The sequence below is a fragment of the Dendroctonus ponderosae genome, unplaced genomic scaffold (genome assembly GCF_020466585.1).
Source record: "Dendroctonus ponderosae isolate FM_Combo_2020 unplaced genomic scaffold, Dpon_F_20191213v2 Dpon_F_20191213_9, whole genome shotgun sequence".
Lineage (NCBI taxonomy): Eukaryota > Metazoa > Arthropoda > Insecta > Coleoptera > Curculionidae > Dendroctonus > Dendroctonus ponderosae.
Window position 1 is genome coordinate 7,845,235 of NW_026019116.1, and position 12,714 is coordinate 7,857,948.

Here is a 12,714-nt window from a genome sequence, read left to right on the forward strand (position 1 = left end):
TTGAGTTACCACGTCCCAAGCTGATGTTAAATGGATGAAACTCACCTAAAATGTACATCATGGTGAAGCAGTTATCAAAGGCCATTCCGACCAGGAAGCGGCAAACTGCAAAAGTCCAGAATGAGGAGCACATGGTGGTGGCCATGCCCCCGATGAAGCCCACTAGGTTGGTGCCTACCAAAGCCGGAATCCTGCCCATGCGGTCGGCGATCCAACCGAACACCAATCCGCCCAGAATGGCGCCGCAGAAGAAGATTGATTGCGCTGTGCTGGGCAGCGCTGCATTGTCGCACACCCAGTCGTTCTAAATATCCAGAAACTCTCAGTCCTATCAGCTATTAGCGCAAAAACAGCGTCTCAAAGTCAACAATGCGCTGCTATTAGCACTTGAGTGCCGTGACGGAAACACGACTCGTAACCATTATATGCCCATAATCGATGGCTTTTTTACGTGTCAATAGGATTTTTGTTTGAGTTTATCAGTACAGAGTTTTAGAGGAGAATCTCTGATGCCTTCAATGAGAAAACCGCTGTATCTTTAAGATTTTGATCGCTTTTCATATAAAGTTGTTTTGGACTCACCTCAATAGCAATGGTAGAATATGGCACCTCGGTGCTGTTGTATTCCCAGCCATTTTTGCAATGGACAGTTTGCCAAGTGGGATCGGGACGCTTAAGTCCATCCCGCAGGATTTCCGTGTAGTTGACATCGTACATGAGACAACGATGCAACATTTCCCCGTCCATGGGAATGGCCAGTCCTATTCTGGAACAAGTAGGAGATTTTAGGGTCAGGCACGTAGTCCGGTGACCGCAAAAGGTCCCACTTCCTTATTGGTGCGTCGAAATAGCACAGAAAAAACCCAATATTGCGGAAAGCAAAAACATTAACAGGAAGTTATTAAGTCGGACGGGGACTTGCTTCAGCGCATACCGATGGAAAATTTGCGCACGATTTGCTTCGACTAACTGTACACTTGATTGTTGTTGTTTTACAAAAAAAGAACAAACGAAATTAAACGTGTGTCGTAAATTAGTTGATCCATTTCATAAAACTTCCCAGTGAAGTTAAGGGAACTTTCCATGTCTTTATTGGCCAAGAAAACTTGCTTAACGCATTTTGTTAACATGTAGAAAAGTTACCGGTTTTCGTGAGTAAAAGTCGCCATTTTTAGCTGAAAAGGTTTGAATTAAGTGGGCTAGGAGCATTCAAAATTATGTCACTGCAAGTGACATTGACCGCCGATTTATGTCAAAATTATTACATTGACAACGCCTTTATGACAGTGCACGATGTTATAGTCAACTTCTTCAATGTCTAGCTGTCATAGCGTTTTGGCGTTTTTTTCAGTTTTGATTTATTAGATTGAGGTTAAAGTTGTGCGAAGGCACAGCCCAAAAGGAACAACAAAAATTGTGTTGTTTTCTCTGTTTTAATGCGCTTTGTCTAATCAGTGACGTGCTCTAAGAACTGAGTACAACGTCCTAAAGAAAAAGTTGCTCATTTTATAGGAAACATTTTAGAGATTCAAAACACTTTGATACGAAACGTGTGCCGAAAAACCGAAAAATTAAGCTGTTTTCGTTGTTTTTTGTATACTTTCTAATCAGTGGCGTGCCTTGAGGACTCGATACATCTCTTATCTCGTTTGCTTTTTTGAAAAAATAAAAATTTTCAATTTTTTTTTATTTTAATTTTATTTAAGCATTTTTTGAGAGATCACGATCTTTAGCCGACCATTTCTTTCTTATTATTGACCCAAACACTTTATTACGTCGAAAGGAATCGATTGAGCTCAAAAAATACGCATGTGAAATTTTGATTTTTGGTCGACATTTTTCCAAGGGCAGAGCATTTTATTCGGATAATCGTCTTTTCGACCTTAACCGATTGCAATTTTCCGAGATGCAGTTTTTATAGAAAATCGTACGTTTTTCCACAATATTTCAAATCGGCCCGATATTAGCAGTTATGCAGAAAATTTCCACATGCAAAAAGCTGTTTTTTCAAAAGAAAATCGACCATAAAGCCACAAAGACAACATTGATAACATTTGTCTTGAAAAATCGTCTTTTCATTTTTTTCATTCATAGTGAAGGATCTGATGCGCCGTATAATTATAATAACCGCAAAATATTCATAACATGCGTGTCATTCGCGTTAGTGTTTGCCATCATACAAAGTTTTTTATATTTTTGTTTTCCCATAACCTTAGCGGGCCTTAAACGGAACTACCGGGATGAAAGATTTTGGTTATCTAAAATATAATTTTACATAAGACCGGTTTAGATATAGTAAATTAAACAATCTAACAACACAACTGACATTGTCGATTGATCGACAAAATCGCATTACTTAAATTCTAGAAATATTCGCCTGTTACAAAACCATTTGTTTTAAGCCTCCTTGACATGTGATCATGACGCTCTGATAACAATTCACAAGTAATTTGGCAGAATCGATATTGCGAAATGTTTGGTGAATAACAAATTACTACAGGGTAGCCCAATATGTAGAAATGTCGAACAAACCGCAAACAGCAAACGGAAAAGGGCCGAATGAAAATTTAGTGAACCAATTAAGGCAAACCGAAGCTATTTTTCTTCATTTCCAGACTAAAACACACTTGGCGTAGTTGGGGCTTAATAGAAGAAATGTTTAGTGTTGGCTTGAGTGCTAGTGTTAGTGCACAAGATCAAGATCTTCCACGCATCGTTTGCTGCAATCATGTAAGTATCTTTTTATTGGAATGGCTTTGCAGTGATCGTTACCTAAGCGATCGCATTGGGCTCCAAAACCTTAAACTTGCGATATTGGCATTGAATTGTTGGGTGCTCGAGCTCTTTTCGTCCAATTACAGGAGCGCAAAAAACACCTGTTCAGGGCCGCATCGAGATTAATTGCAACTAAATCAAACAGCCAACATTTGCATTGATTTATTTAGTGTACTTGAAAGGCAGTATGCGTACGTATATCCAGCATAAATTTGCCCTTGTCGCTGACAGACTGAGAATTGGTCAAACCCAGCCCTGAGTTATATAAGTGAGAGTAACCGATTGCAAAATGGCCTGCAGCATTCCATCTGGTTCGAGTAACTTTTAATCAGTCTAAAAATTATGACTTTCCATTTTTAACGATATTAACCGTTTCCTAGTTCGTTCATGTTCAAGAGAAAAAGTTCGATTTTCATGGTCGCACTGTATAATATTCGCCTGCTAGAACGGTCTGGTCTGGCATTACGTAAACATGTTAATTAGCAATTAATCGGTACCTATCTCTTTGTTGAAGATTTTTTTTGCACGATCTGGGAAAGGCAGTACTAAGCAAATAAATAATAGCACTGGCAAGTCGCTCTTAGATCGAAACAACTTTTGTTGGATCATTTTCGATCGGGTTCACGGTGGAACGCCAACCGCAGGATGGTTTCGATTCGGAACACTTTAACGATAATTTCTGCGAAACCTTCGATTTAGTATGCCTGTTTAATCTTGCAGCAGAAAAAACACTAAGCGAGATTAGGCTGGTTATTATTTTCCCGGTTTCCTGGTGATCTTCGTTTGTTTTAATTTTTTTTCTGGACAATTTAAACTGATTTATGTATTCAGGAAGTTACACGAGCGTTTCGCCTTGGCAGCTTTTATTTGCCGAGAAACAAAGGCCAAATTTGACTAATTCAGACTCAGTGTTTCTCTTCTGTTTGTTCTTTGTAAATAGTCGATATTCTCAGCAATTTGCTTTAATTAATTGGTGCGGGTTGCGTTTCGCAATTATTGGCATTAATTAAACATCAACGATAAAAGTCAAAGTATGATGGATCTGGTGAGCGGGGCGGCCATGGGGTGGCTGAATCAATTTCGACTTGTTTTATTGTGTTTTATTAATTGAAAATTACTGTGCAAATTAAAGAAAACGTAGCTAGTAGATAAGATGGGAAGTCCCCTGTACGTTGTTGTGTCACTTTGATTGGTACTGTTGGCCTTGTGGAAATGTAGTCATCTTCAAGTAAAGCGCGAACATCGTCGCATCTTATCAGACAATGCATTCGCTAGTCGCACACGTTAATTAGTTGATAATTGTAATATTTGGTGGATAAGGAACTAAAGGTGTAATGCTTTAACAAACTACACGTTAACCCATGAGATAACCGAACTGATAATGCGGGAATTAAGTGGAATTATTATCAAAAGTGCAATTTTTCCGCGATATATTTTCCTTTAGATGTTTTAGGTCTGGCAGTTTAGACTCTGTTGGTCGTTTGCATTCCTTCAAATCTGTCATTTTCTTCTTCGAACTTCTAACCCTTAAAAGGATGCAAGCCAAAATCGCTTCAAGAGCTTAGAACTCAGAAGGTTTATACATATGGAGCTATTTTGATGGAATGCGTCGAGAGCCATTTTTTTGTCGCTAAGGGCCATGATGGAATTTTTAACCTCAAAAGAGATGGAAGCATTCGTGTTTGAATATTTGAAAACGGATTTTTCCAAACATTTTTTTGGATTTTTTTTATAGTCCCAGTGGAGAACAGTTTTTCATTCATAAAAGATCCATCATAAGTGTCTAACCTCTAAACAGATAGGAAGAAAAGTGTCTAACTTTCGAGTGAATCGTCAGTAGGTTTTTGACGGTTCGTCTCGACGACTATCAGAGGTTTATAACCTCCAAAGATCAAAAATGAGAAATTGTAAAGAATTAAAACAGCTCATATCTGGGAAATATCTGAAATATTCAGAACCATTTTGATAGGGAGTTTCGAGAGCTGAATTTTCCTCCTCAGATGTTGAGCAAAGTTGCCAACCTCCAGAGAGGCGCAAGAGAGAGAATTATGAAACATTTTCAATTATATCTCGGAAACGGAGAAATTTATCAAAATAATCATTAGGACCTTTTCGATGGAGCATCTCGAGATATCTTTACTGGAAAATTATTATTGTTTCAAAGTTAGAAGGAAAAATATCACTATTTTGGCGTATGGTCAAGTTCAATAGGTTTTCTCACTGCAACGATTGAAAATATGATCTTTTGGGAGAATCGTTTTGGCAATCGAGAGGCAGAAGCAAAACTGTCTAATTTTCCTGCGTCTTCGAAGTTTAAAACCGCCCAGGTCTGAAAAACGATTCAAAATACGCAATATAATTTTATAGAGCGTTTCGAGACTCGAGTCTTCATGCGTCGCGCAAAATACCGAACCTCCAGACAGATATCCACATTTTTGGTGTGTTATTGAAAATTTTCCATTGTATCTCGGAAACGATTGAAAATATCGAATCAGTCATTAGGAGCTTCTTGATAGAGCATCTCGTTAACTATCCATCTCTCATTAGACTGATCAGGAATACTTAACCTCTCAAGAAAAAGAAGCAGTTCTTCCGCCTTTAACCGTAAGTAGACATAGTCTTTTTTTGGTTTTTTCACTGGTTTTTTCTCTGTGGCTATCGAGGATCTGCATCGTGAAGGATCGTCTATGGCTGCTTATAAAAATGTGTATTCAAAACCCATTGCAAATTCTGATCTTCTGATTCAGCTAAAAACTATGTTATGTTATGGTTGATTGGCTGAAACTTCACTGGAGAAAATCGCGCCTACATTGTATACATGGTGTTCAATGGAGAGTGTCCATGCCAGCAATTTCCCCATTCATCGAGATGAGATTTAATTAGAATGCAGCTAATCTTTCGCTAAAAATCCATCAGGTGGTGGGTGGGTGTAAATACTTAAGCCACTTTAATGGTGCTGATTATTGTTATTATTCAAATATCGCATTCCCACAAATAATAAAATAATTACCTTTTGTTTAGTGTGGTAATCATTAAGGTAATTGATTCTTAGACTAATTAACGGCTAATTAAACGTGTTTATTTAACGGTGACGCTAAACTGAGGCCTTCGGCCTTCATGGGGGTTGGTTTATATTTAGAGGAAAATCATCAGTCGGTTGATGTGACCCAAGAGGAATGCAAACATTTCCGGCCCCACAATGGTTTTTTTGGTGTTTTCTGCGAAAACTTCGAAAATCTTGCCAGAGCTTGCGTTTGCGTGTCTTGTCGGCCAAATGACCCTGTTTCAATTACCGAAGCAATGGCAATGTAATAAATGAGCGAGAAACAAAGTAAATCCTTTCAAGCACTTGGTCGAACCCATTTGTGAAATTAATGTTATAGGCATCCTGTTCGTTTCGCAAGTTCTTTTAGTTGTTTAGTCAATGAATGACTACTCAAGTCGGGTTTTAATCGACTAGAAGCGATTTGCTGGACAAAGCGAAGCCCTGAACCTTCCCCAGTTTTTCGCTAATAAAAACCCACTAATATGAGCAATATCAGGTTGGCCTCTCAACTCGGAAAAAACGGCATCAGTTGAGCTTTTTCAATGCAAATCAATCGAAACGAGATGTTTTCTACATCAGGGTCATGTTGCAGAAGTATGTTAATTACTTCAGCTTCACAATATGGCCAGATTGGTTGCTTAGTCGATACGAAATGAAAAAGCCGCATTAATTTTCCCCACCTTTGTGCTCGATTAACGCCATTTACTTCTTTATAGCGGTGTTATTGATAGTGAAACAGACCGTGATCGACAATTTAATAGTGTCAGATTTAGCAGGAGGCAAAAAAAGCAAATTACTAACTAGCCACTGGCAAAAGCACCATATTTCCGCGACAAGGTTAGGGCGGATTGTTGACTTAATTGGTAAACTCGGAAATCAGTTAATGAATATCTTCTTTCCACGTCAAACCGCAAATGGAGCGTCGCTGCGGTTTTTCAACAAGGAAAATTCAGGCTTTTATTGCAGTTGTCTCATGTCGGGTAATTTGCATTGCAACTGAAACCTTGTGCGTCCCTACTTGGAGTCTTTCAGACGCAGATGCTTCAAGTGGATACCGCTTATCTGCTGATTATCTCACTCATAAGTACGAGAAAAACAACTTTGGTGCAGCCGAGAACTATAATTGCATGGAAACTGGCCTAAAACACTTCAAAACCTGTAAATTCCCACGTTTTTCAATTGAAAACTCAGCATCAGCATATCAAGTGGAGCAACTAGCAAATTATCGGAAAGGCAAAATTAAGTTAGAAGGAGTAAATGTCACTTGTGGCTCATCGCTGAAGAAGGAAGTAAGGAAGACATTCGTCTACGACGACCTAAAAGCCAAAAAACGCACCAGTTTTTAAGCAGTGTTTGGTTTGAAAAGGCTCGAAAACAGCTTGATGAGTTTTGCGTGGAAAGTAATTTTTTCCTGATGTTGATTTTTTCGGTATTTTGCTTTACTGCCTTACTGACTGGATGGCAAAAAGAAGCATCGATATAAATCTTTCATTAATCTGCATCAGATTGTTGCTGATAGTTGAAATTGCGTTTTAAGTGTTTCTATCGAATTTGAGTGCATTTTATAATTGCGACGATAAATCAGTTAATTCACCAGATTTTTCACTGAATTGTTGGCGAAAACGTCAAGTGTTTATCGGCCACAAAAATTTATCAATTCCACGCAAGATTCAATTGTGAATCGTTCCACGCATCGGTTAGATAATATTTGGGTAAATTGGGAGTCAACTAGGTAGGCGTTTCTACTCAATTTTCGAGGATTCTACTGGCCCGCCCACATCGGTGGGGATCACTTCTAGGTAATTTTCAAAATTCCATAAATTATCCAATTTTGTATTCCATCAAGCACCTGCGATGGTTGCGTGCATATGTGTTACATTGAAAACCCGATTACAAGTGAAACAACAGACGCAATAAAAATGCACGACTTGCAAAGGTGTGAAGACGAAAAATCGCTCGCAGCCTAAAAATAAACCGTACAAAACGACTTCTTAATGAATTCCCGGACACTCAGTTCGGAGCCAAAACCGACAACAAAAGAACAAGTTTGCCGTCAAGTTTAGTTTGTTGAAAGTCGATAGGTGTTTACATAAAAATCGTGGTAATTGGTTCTGCTCGAGGCAGAGTGGTGCTAATCTGCTCGTGATGCCAAAATTGTCAATTGTTTGGAACACATTGAGCATCTTAATAGGCGACAAATTACTTGCTGATAGCACTTCCAACTGCATTTGCTGAACGTGTTAAACTTAATGTTACTAATGAGAAGCGAACAATGATTGAAATCGGGGATTTTTCCTCGAAATGTGTGTTTTCAGCCATAGATTGTAAAACGGTTTGAAAACTAGCGGCGAGACCTTTAAGCTAGTGGAGTGTGAAATTTCGGGCTCGACACAATTTTTGGTATATTTATAGGTGCAATCGACTCGTTTTATAATCGAGAATTTAGTGTTTGATAATTCGAATTAGTTAAGTCCATATTGCACACCATGCTTAAATTCTGTTACGGTTTCTTAGTCAAAGTTGTCTTCAGGGGAATTTGAATTTTTTGAAATTTGAAAAATTCTAAATCGTTATCAATGGATTTCGGGAAAAGACACGCTAAATTTTCTGTCTGTCCGAAAACCCCAATATTAGCGACAAAACTTGCTGCGTACCAGCTGTTTGCATACTGGTTCCAATGATTTTTTCAAGTGAACCTTGAGAGCTGAAGAAGCGGCGATCGATTGCATTTCAAATTGCAAATTGAAAATACGCTTGAGGTTCTTGACTTAGTTTGAAAAACCGTTTCAAGCCTACGCTGGCAATAGTAAAGTAGCTTCTAAGTAAATTTTACGCCTCAAAAGTGTCTCAAGTGGCCTCAAATTGAGAAAGTTGGTTGGTTTTTCAAAATTGTCACTTCAATTCAAAGGTATTCTTTTCTCAACTCGTCACATAGAACTTTTTGAATCTTCTTTTCAGAAAATTTTTATTTTTGACCCCGTTTTTGTGTCTCTTTTGAAGTCCAAGTAGTCAAAGAGTGTCAGAAAAGAAACATTTTTTTGAAGAATTATAATGTTAATAATTTGAATAACTKCTTCTTCTTCGGATTTTCCTAAAATATCCATAAACTCAAATGTCGCCTSCTCCGCTTCGCGCGTTTATTAATTCGAATTCTTCGCGTTTTTAACTCGAATAATTCGACTGATTTCATTCGGTTCTTCTCCTTATTCAGTGCTTCAGTCAACAGTTCATTTCGTTTCTTTATGAGAAATTGATATGAAGAACCGCGAGGTCAACGCGTTTTCTTCGTCGCGTTATAAAGAAAATGCTGCTGCCGCAATTCTCGATTGGAACCAACTACTAGACATTTTTTCAGTAGTAGACCAAACCAGATTTTAAGTTGCTGGTTGTGAAACTTTCCTTTTTAAATTGGACTTTTCTCAGTCACCCAAGATGTGCTGGCTGGGTGTGAGTTTTCCTGCGGAAAGTACATAAATCCACTTGCACCGTTCCGCTCTAATAACGATGTGACATGCATTGAAAATCCTGCTGGGCACAAAGGCAACAAAATATAGTAAAAATCCTAGTTATTTTTCAAATGCGTTCAACGAGTGCAGTTATTAGTGGCGTCATTCATGCATAGTATGCGATCGATTCTCTTAAGGCTCGCTTAAGAGCGGGTCGAAGGCTTCGCCCAGATGCGAATTTTACTACTTTATTTTGTTTCATTGGGGAATAAAGCGCAGCTTCTACTGGGGAAAAACCCATTCAGGTGATCAGTTTATGATCGAATGGCTCTAAAACGTTTTCAACGCCCAGATTAATTAAAATCGCAATATAATAACCGGCTAAATCACTTAATACCGTACATAGATTAAGCATTTAAACGGTTACTCATAACTGCGCCGTTCCGAGCCACATGAAGTAGGTACCTTAAAAGCTATTTATGGCAATTGATTGCGATCAATTGCTTAATGTGATAGTGAGAAATAAACTGACTCACTGATGGATAATCCCTTGAAATCAGCAACTTCCACGTTATTTTTAAATTGCTTTAATTTCTTAACATAAAAGGTCTGGAAATCTTTTCACCACTCACCTCTCCTCAACGGTGAGATTTTCCAGTTCGGGTACCCAACACCAATGGCTCTCCGGGACCAGCGTGATGAAGATTTGCGTGAAATAAACCCAGGCGACGAAGAACGCAAATGGAATCATCATCAGGAACAGGAAGATTTGGTAGTAGCCGAATTCGCCGATGTGCGGAAACAGATCGTCAAAGTCGAAGTTATCGCGCTTTTCCGAGCTCTTTTCCGCGTACATCTCGATGGCCTTTTCCTTGTCGTTGTGGTTGGCGTCCGACGAAAAGCCTCGATTCGTGAATCTGCAAAAATTGTGTAGATTAATGTCTCGTTTTTATGTTCAAGTTCTCTTTTGTGGTTTCCTGCTTACTTTCGTGATTACTATTATTCGTCTAGAAAATCATTGTTTCCTGTTTTGCTACCTTCAATCTAGAATTACAGTGGATGTGGGTGGACAATGCAAAGACGGTTTCTCATTTGAAAAAAAAACGAGATTCAAAGATATCGAATGAAATGTACTAGAAAGAGCTGCGAAGAAACCTGCAAAAATATACAGCCTCTTAACCAAGACTTTTGGGCTGAAAAATTTGAATTTTCTCAGTAACAGGAATGGATACTATTGAAAAAGTATTGATTCTAGAAGGTAATTTCCCTAACTTTCTTTGCTCCAAGTTTTTTCATGATTTGTCAACCAGATGAAAAACCCTAAGGACTTTTTCCGGCAAAAACTATTTAATAGACTGGCAGATTTGTAGTTTTTGGTCAAGCAAACTTCGAGATTAAAGAAAATATGCATACACTCTGACTAACCAATCAATGATTCAACTTTCGCTTCATTCAACCAACGTCATTGGTTGCGAGCGTCTGAACTGTACCAGATTTGACCGATCTAGAGTCCATCCAATGTCATCCAGGTGAAGTTTTGAAGGGTACAATTTAGAATTTTTAATGCGATCTCTTCTGTTATGAAACATCAGTTTTTATGGTTTGAAAACATGTTTAAAGCCCACACGCAGCTTGAGGTTCCAGGCGAAGTTTAAGCAGAAGAAAGTTAATCGGACAAGGCATTTAACCCCAGGTTAAGACAAATTTCTGCTTCAACTGTCATTGGCTTCGAGCGCCTAAAGTGCGACAAATTGGAGCGATTTACATTTCTTTGACTTTTTATAAATGTTAAGTTTTGAGGAGCACAACTTGGAAAACTAACCAAAAATACGTCCCAACACTGACATATTTGGCGCCAACCATAATTTATGATCATGATCACAACCACTTGAGGTTAAGCTTGAGGTTAAAAGGAAGCAGTCTGAAGAAAAAAGTTAATTGGACTGTAGAAATTTAGCGCTTCGTTTAGTAAAATCCGTGGTTCAACTGCCATTGGCTTCTAGCACCTTTCGAACATTGTTGAATATTTTAAGTTTTGAGGAGCACAATTGAAAAACTAACCGCAAATCGATTGTTGCGCTTCGAGAGCTGGTGACTGAAAAACCGCAAATTTTCAACATTTCTCCATACTTGAAAAAATTAAATCAATTTTGAATGACACTCTCTAGGTAAAACGCTTGAACGATTACAATGGATCGAAAACAAATTGATAAGGTTCAAATAAGATTGATGTCTAATTTATCACATTTGATCTTAACTGGAAAAAGTCATCTTTGCAGCAATTGCGGGTTTTATCTCGTGAGGATCAAAGGAATGCGCCAAGTATCTTCGAAAGATCCGGGAATTAAATGGGATTTTGGCGGATTATTTCGCAGCGTTAAAATCGCGAGATTTGCTCCAATTTAAGCGCGTTCTCTTTGGTGGTTTTCACATGTTAACCGACTGTGAAAGTATCGCGACTGCGAAACAACTTTCGGTCAATGTCAGCCGGATTTTGGGGAAATTGGGAATATTTCCTCAAGAGCATCTTACCCTGATAGCGAGTTGTCCATCTGCCTGTCCTCCTCGCAGCAATGGGACTCGTCAGTCCTCTTCGGCTGGTCGAGTTTCTCTTGGGGTGGCATTATTTTTTGCAAGCAGAAAAAGAAACACTTTTCAAGCCCGAACGCGCTATTCTGCTCACTAATCAAACCGGGGAAAAGGCGAGAAAATTGACGTACTTTGCGGGCTAGCACATAAGAAATCGACTCTTATGCGAATTCCCGCGTTCGCGCGCAAAAAAGTGATGAACTGAAAGATTTTGCAAGAGAACCTACGAATTTATAGTGGTGCTTGGAGGCGGCCTTGCCAACCGAACCACCCAGTGTTAATTCTGCTAGGTGAAGATGTAGATTGCGCTGTTGTCGGCTTTGCTTGGTACCCTGCGTAGTTGGTACCTACTGCATCCATTCCAAACTTGCTTCAGTGTTTTATTTGCTAAATTTTCAAAAGTCGGCAATATTCTTAAAACACTTGAAGTATGTGACATTTTCGTTGCAAAAAGCTTCGCTTCCACTTCCAACACCCATTAAAACCAGAGGAAAATTGCATAACTGTTTAAGCAGAATGCAGAGTTTTCGATCGAATATTAGATATCGAAAACTGCATTTGCTAATAACTGTAATAACTCAATCTCGACCAACCAGCAATTATCAAATCGCATTACAGACGACTGTTGCCAGACTGCGAATCTGACTGCAGAAATTGACGATTTTTAACGATTTGTTGCTTTCAAAGACCCCCCTAACACACACTTCCTGCAATGTCTGGCAACGTTGGGACTAGCGCGAATGCATCGGCATTCTTTCCTGCACGCCAGAAGACATTCAATCAAGGGCGCATCCAGGGGGGTCATGGGGGGACGAATTATGTGGCTCGAATGGTTCTTGAGAAACTTCGAAAAAATCA

General features: G+C 38.9%; 1 protein-coding gene across 1 annotated transcript; it reads right to left on the minus strand.

Annotated features, from left to right (window-relative positions):
* Window positions 1-45: 45 nt before the first annotated feature.
* On the minus strand, window positions 46-12,134 carry LOC125505665 (organic cation transporter protein-like; the record flags this gene model as incomplete). The annotated part of the gene is given in 4 exon segments (XM_048669909.1): window positions 46-304; window positions 583-766; window positions 9,900-10,184; window positions 11,800-12,134. Coding segments are annotated over 4 exon segments (820 nt in total), but the record flags the coding sequence as incomplete, so codon positions are not given.
* Between the last annotated feature and the right edge of the window lie 580 nt (window positions 12,135-12,714).